Raw genomic sequence first — 6,194 nt, 5'->3', positions numbered from 1 at the left:
ATATTTATGAGCAATGTATCAAATAAACTTGCAAAAACACTACTGTCCACACAAACTTCTGAAAACTGGATTTCACAGATAGGGCTTGTCGTAAAAGTGCGCAGTCTGTGATGAGAGCAGTAGCGAAGGAACCGAAATAGTCATGTATGAAGCAGCGGGAAGATCTGGACATTATAAAAAAGTATTGTGTATTTACCAGAAATTCAACTTCTTAAATATGATGTTCAGTATTACATCAATGATTGTCAAAAGGAGTCATTAAAAACTAGGTATTTTTCTGTGTTAGCTAATAGATTGATAAAAAATATTGCTAAGTTTCAAATCAGTAACGTGATGATCAGGAAGACGTGGTGGCCTGGAGGTTAAAAGGCCCGCCTCATACGTGAGGGCGCGGGTTCGAAACCTGGCGAGCACCAATGTGATCTTTTCCGGATCATATGTACTTTCTAAGAGTATTTAGACACCACTGACGGACGGTGAAGGAAAACATCGTGAGCAAACCTGGTCTTATAATTTCAAATTATAAGATTGAAATCGCCAACCCGTCTTGAGCAAGCGTGGTGATTGATGCTCTAACCCTCTCCATGTGAGAAGAGGCCTTTGCTCAGCAGTGAGCTCCGATAGGCTGATGATGATGATGATGAACGTGATACATATTATAACCATTTTATTATTATAATATTTCTATGTTAAAACAAGGGGAATTACTATGACCACTGATAAAAAAACTGACAAGTTATGAATTAAATCTCTAATTTTGTTTGCAAGCATAATCAACTATTAATGTGTCGCTGAATCAATTGTTTGCATTCCAGTTTCTCAAACAAAATGGTCAAAGAGTAACAGGTTAATAGCGTTTTCGAATGTTTTCGTTGTAAAAATTAGGAACGCTAAGTCCAAATCCCTCTTTTTGTCTCTTTCTTTGTAGTCGTCCGTTAAAAAGCTTTTATCACCAATAGTACAATATTTATTTAATATTAGTGTGTATTATTTTGGACATAAAACTTTTAATATATGATTTGAAATTTTATTATCTTAAACCTTTATACGAAATGCAATAATTACTAATTTTACTTACCAATAGGTATTTGATATAGATTAATAATACACAGATAAAGGGTAATCAATCGTGTGAATAGTGATTATTTTGAAATATTCTGATTATTATCGAATCGTTTCATATAAAAGCGGCTAGTTTCTGTTTTCATTTAAGTATGATTCGGACCGTGTTGTTACTGTGCGTGTTAGGGTTGGCGGCGGCCTCGCCCGCGCTAGTCAGGAGCCGAGAGGAGGTCGAAGCGTTTAGGAACTTTTTAGAGAGTACGAAAACCAGTAAGTAATTGGAAAAAATAATTAAAATAATATGAATCTTAATAACTTATTAAATTAATTTAAATGATGAGAATAACTTGATTTTCTCTGTTTATTTATTGTATTAATTATTTGAAGAAAAATTAAGTATGTGAATTTAACAATGTTTTGGATCAAGATGATGGGAATAACTTTCTGGCTCGCACGAAACTGTCTCCGTTGTCCAATCCTGAGGAAAACAGCGGCAAGTACCAGGGTGACATTGTTTTGGATGACTTCATGATCGAAGATATGGTACAAGGTTACGCCGTGGGTCGCAATGCTTACATCTTCCCCGACACCCATTGGCCAAATAACACGGTTGTTTGGCAGTTTGGAGAAGGTGAATTCGGTAAGATAAGTATTAAAGTCTAAACTATAATATCATTCCGTTTACGATCATATAGAGTATCTTAAATCATATATATAATATAAGATTTAATTGACAAAAGTTCGGATAAAAAATAGTTTCTATAGTGTTTATATTTTTTCATTTATATTTACTGGCTAGGCATTCGATCTCAGCCGAGCGAAGTAGTTTCGTTTGTATTATTTATATAGATAAATAAAAATCGCAATACATTGGTGGCTTAAGTCACTCTTTTCTATGTCAGCTATCAGTCAGTGAAAGTTTCGACCAAATCGGTCCAGCCAATTCAGATGTAAACCGGAACAAACGGACAAACTATTAATAAAATGTTATGTTCGTATGTACCGCTTTTGCATCAATATGCATTTAGTGAAAGGCATTTATATTAGTATTGCCGACAGACACTTTAATTTCATTAATATATATAAAAAGTACATACAGGGAACAATAGTTATATTCATGCTGTGCAAATAAAATGTCGGTTTGAAGTTCCACATCTGTACAACTTCAACTATCAGCTACTTACTAATTATTGAGAGGCAAATAGATTAATAAATTTTACGTTTAATGTTAAATCCTTCACATAATTCATGAACAAAATGGAGAAACGGAAACTACCTTACTTTTATTTTGGTCTTTGTGAAACGTAATCTAACTATATAATATACATAGATTCCAAAGATTGATTGTATGTGTGTTTGTTACTCACTTACCCAAAAACTACTAAATCGATCTGGGCGAACTATTGCGTTAATGACAATGGACTAACATAACTTACTTAACGTCAGGTAAATCTAGAACATAGAAAAACTTGATTGTAAGCTCTAAATACGAGCGAAACCGCGGGAAAAAATAATTGATTTATTTTTTGTTATTCCACTACAGAGTTGGACATTATAACAGGATAACCGGCTCCATTAAAATATTATCCTGATACTGCTATTTTTCATTAAACCGGTTATCATATTTAATTTCATCAAATAAAATATAATCGTAAACAAACATACAAATACTATCACTATATTTGTGTTTATTATTAATCTATATAAGTAAATACTTGATATAAAATCAGAGAACGCGTGGCTTTTAATTGAAAGATAATATATTTTACCTACATTGTTATCAGATATATATTTTCTAAATAATAATATTTTCTGTCCTTGTAACATTCCAAATAATAGATAATAAAATAGAGATGTCATTTTAATGCCAATGTACACAATTTTATTAATTTTTATTATTTTATTTTTGTTCCTAATAAAGATATTACATCACGTTAATTGGGGTTATTATGAAGCATAAAAATCTATACAGTTAATAAATATTAAGGTTTACTTGCGGATTTTTTTTTTTTGATATTTTAAATTTGTGTTATATTTTCATACTATTAGATCCTGTACAGCAGCAGGCGATTAAGGACGGAATTCAAGATATAGAAAATCACACTTGTATTAAGTTCCGCTACCGAGAGCCAGAAGATACTGTCTTTGTAAATGTTACTGTGAGTCTCATAAATGCACTTTACGCTGACTTTGTGCTGTCAAAACATGCCCAAATGGAAGAACAATATAATGTTAGTCTTGTTCTTCGGTTACACCTGTATGCTTAATCTTAGTCTGCATCGTTACGTACGTACGGCGTGTTAACTGTATTTCATTCACAAGTATAGCACATTATAGTATCAACGCAGATCGTTGATTGAAAAGCGGGAAACGCCTCGTATGTAGTGTGACGATGAAAACTTGGAATAAGAATACGATTAAAGGTCGCTTGCTTATCTCCGTAATGAACATAGCGTAGAAAGGAATTCTAAAATTATTATTATTTTAAATGTCATTGTGTGAAATCAAGATTTTAAGTAACAACGCGTCCGTAGCAACTTAATTATTGTGAATATTCACGATAATAAAATACTCTCCCGTCACAACACACGCATACCTTGTAAATGACACTAGTGTCTGTTTTTTTTCATGAGATGATTTTAATTTTTAATGGTCAATATATTTAATAACTTTTGATGACTATAATAACATTCGCACTATCAAACGAGTAAATATTCTAAACTTTCCTGTAAACCAAATCAAGATTCCAGATTTCGTTTGATGATAAAAACCGATTATATGTTTTCACTTGCACATGATTGTTTACAAACATATTACAAAATACATGCGTTTTATCCTTTTACTTAATCGTCATTATAAAGCAACACAGGAAACAAAAATATGTAATTCTATTTTTAAACTAAAGTTGAGGAATTCAATGCCTTTATATATATAAAAAAATTAAAATTCAGAAAACTTTAAACCTTAATTTTTTTTAAGACGCTTTCATTAGCTTCACTTGTATGTTTGTTTTCATGTTCTTAAAGTCTTTGAGCTCGATTTTTCACTATTTGTAGCGAACCGATTTTTTTTGACTTTACGCACCTATCCGTGACTGGTGACAATGCAATAATTCAATTGATTTGTCCCATTATCTTGATAAGATTTGTTATCGTTTAAAAACTATCGAAATATTAAAATAATCATGATTAAATTATTGTAATATCAGGGCGGTCCAGGAGGTTGCTATGCTCATGTAGGTTACTGGGAACCCCGCGAGGTGCACGTCATGAACCTGGCCGCAAACCTGCCCGGTGTGGGTTGCTTCAGACACGCCACTATAGTGCACGAGTGGATGCACATCCTCGGCTTCCTGCACATGCACTCCACTTACAACAGAGACGATTACGTAGACATCATTGAGGAGAACGTTGCACCTGGTCAGTTGGCTAAACTTACCGCATGTTTGCATTACTATACACGCAGCGTTTTAAGTATTTCATTCACATATGGTAGATATAACAGTGCCAATGTAACCTCTATTAATATAAAGTCTCTGTGAAATTCAGCTTAAATATGATAGACGGTAAATTTATTAATACATAACAAGCATTTACGAATTACATTAGCAATATATACTATAAGAATATAAAAGGAATTTATATTCTAATGCTTGGGTACGTGCGGGAAACTTATTTGTTTGTTTATAAGCCAACATTGTGAACAGGTAGGTTCCATAACTTCGACATCTACACCTCGGAGCTCGTCAGCAACAACGGCATTGAATATGATTACGTCAGCTGTCTCCACTACGGCCCGTTCGCGTTCACGGTCAATGGTGAACCAACAATCGTACCTAAAAAGGTACAACACTTTATGGGAATAAAATTACGCATACGTTTATTTATTTCACACTTAAGAGCATTAATGAGGTACATTTTCAGGAAATCGAAGGTACAATGGGTCAGAGAGTTTTTATCACGGAGAAGGATTGGCTCAGAATCAACAGGCACTATAATTGTTCAGGAGCTTGGGATGAAGTGAAAGAAGAAATAAAAGAATACAGCAAGCAAGAAGAAGATGACGTTGATGACGAAGAACAAGAATTCGAAATAGTAGGAGATAGTGAAGATGTTGACGAAGAATATGGAGAAAACGGAGAAGTTCTGGATGTAGATGAAGAAGATGAAGAATTAATTAAACGATTGATAGCAGTACAGCTGCTACAGATGAAAAAATAATATTTAGAATATTGCCTTCCTCTAAACAAATTATATAACAATATCTTATTTATTAAAAATATATTTAAGAAAAATAAATGTACCGTAAAAGATTTTTAAGCTACTGTGTACCGGCATTGGCAAAAGAGATGCAATAAAATATTATTTACAAAACATACAAGTCTATTTTTTTGTAAGTGTTCCCCGAGGAGCAATGCGACCTTCTTGTTGCCCGAACACGTGATGGCTGAACTGACAGACGCTCACCGAGATGTAGTATATCCATAAAATTAAAAAAAATATGTATATAATATTACCTAGAAATATATATATATATTTATTGTAATTAAATTTTCTTTTCAAGCATAACAAAATTATACTGATAGATGTTTTTTATTAAATTTTTTACAAATTCAAATTTAATTTTATTCCATTTATGAATAAAAACTTTTTGGTGACACTAATTGTTATTAAAGAAGAGGCCGTCGTTTTTGCAACGTTCATTGCACGAGCGTACTTAAATACGAAAAATTATGGTCACAAAGCGAGCTTTGATGTCGACAGATCATGAGCTACTTACTGCTGTCGTCGTAAATATTGTCAGGACAAATTTTCACTCTTTGAAATCTCTATAAGATTAATCTGAGAGATTTTAATCGTATTTACTGAACGCGTGGACAAAATAATGGCTTGATGATTATAATGTGGACGTAATTGCTTGAAATCGTTTTAATATCTCGCCGGAGTATTGAAACCGTTTAATTTTATTGGAAGGACCAAAAATATCGAAGTTTTTATAACTTATATGTATTCAAACCTAAATAATTATAATACTTTCGCGTATTACTACACACACCTTTAATGATAATATTTTCTTTATAGTTCCGTGTCTAAGGAGGTTTTAAGTATTGTGAATGGGTCGTTACAGTTTTA

At 32.7% G+C, this 6,194-nt stretch overlaps 1 protein-coding gene across 1 annotated transcript; it reads left to right on the top strand.

Annotated features, from left to right (window-relative positions):
• The first annotated feature begins 1,175 nt into the window (after nucleotides 1-1,175).
• LOC116768745 (seminal metalloprotease 1-like) lies at nucleotides 1,176-5,435 on the top strand. Its single transcript, XM_032659587.2, has 6 exons — nucleotides 1,176-1,332; nucleotides 1,490-1,702; nucleotides 3,112-3,221; nucleotides 4,271-4,481; nucleotides 4,769-4,905; nucleotides 4,986-5,435. The coding sequence occupies exons 1-6, from the start codon at nucleotides 1,215-1,217 to the stop codon at nucleotides 5,280-5,282; spliced, it is 1,086 nt and encodes a 361-aa protein (XP_032515478.2). The 5' UTR covers nucleotides 1,176-1,214; the 3' UTR covers nucleotides 5,283-5,435.
• The last annotated feature ends 759 nt before the right edge of the window (nucleotides 5,436-6,194 follow it).

This window comes from Danaus plexippus (assembly GCF_018135715.1).
Source record: "Danaus plexippus chromosome 3 unlocalized genomic scaffold, MEX_DaPlex mxdp_34, whole genome shotgun sequence".
Taxonomy (NCBI): Eukaryota; Metazoa; Arthropoda; class Insecta; order Lepidoptera; family Nymphalidae; genus Danaus; species Danaus plexippus.
This window is presented reverse-complemented; position numbering and strand designations above follow the sequence as displayed.

What these genes read in the sequence shown, in the direction of transcription:
- LOC116768745 (XM_032659587.2), top strand. Translation starts at nt 1,215, where the DNA reads ATGATTCGGACCGTGTTGTTACTGTGCGTGTTAGGGTTGGCGGCGGCC. An exon ending in GTTTGGAGAAGGTGAATTCG is followed by an intron (nt 1,703 to 3,111) that starts GTAAGATAAGTA and finishes TCATACTATTAG; the next exon opens with ATCCTGTACAGCAGCAGGCG. An exon ending in CAACAATCGTACCTAAAAAG is followed by an intron (nt 4,906 to 4,985) that starts GTACAACACTTT and finishes GTACATTTTCAG; the next exon opens with GAAATCGAAGGTACAATGGG.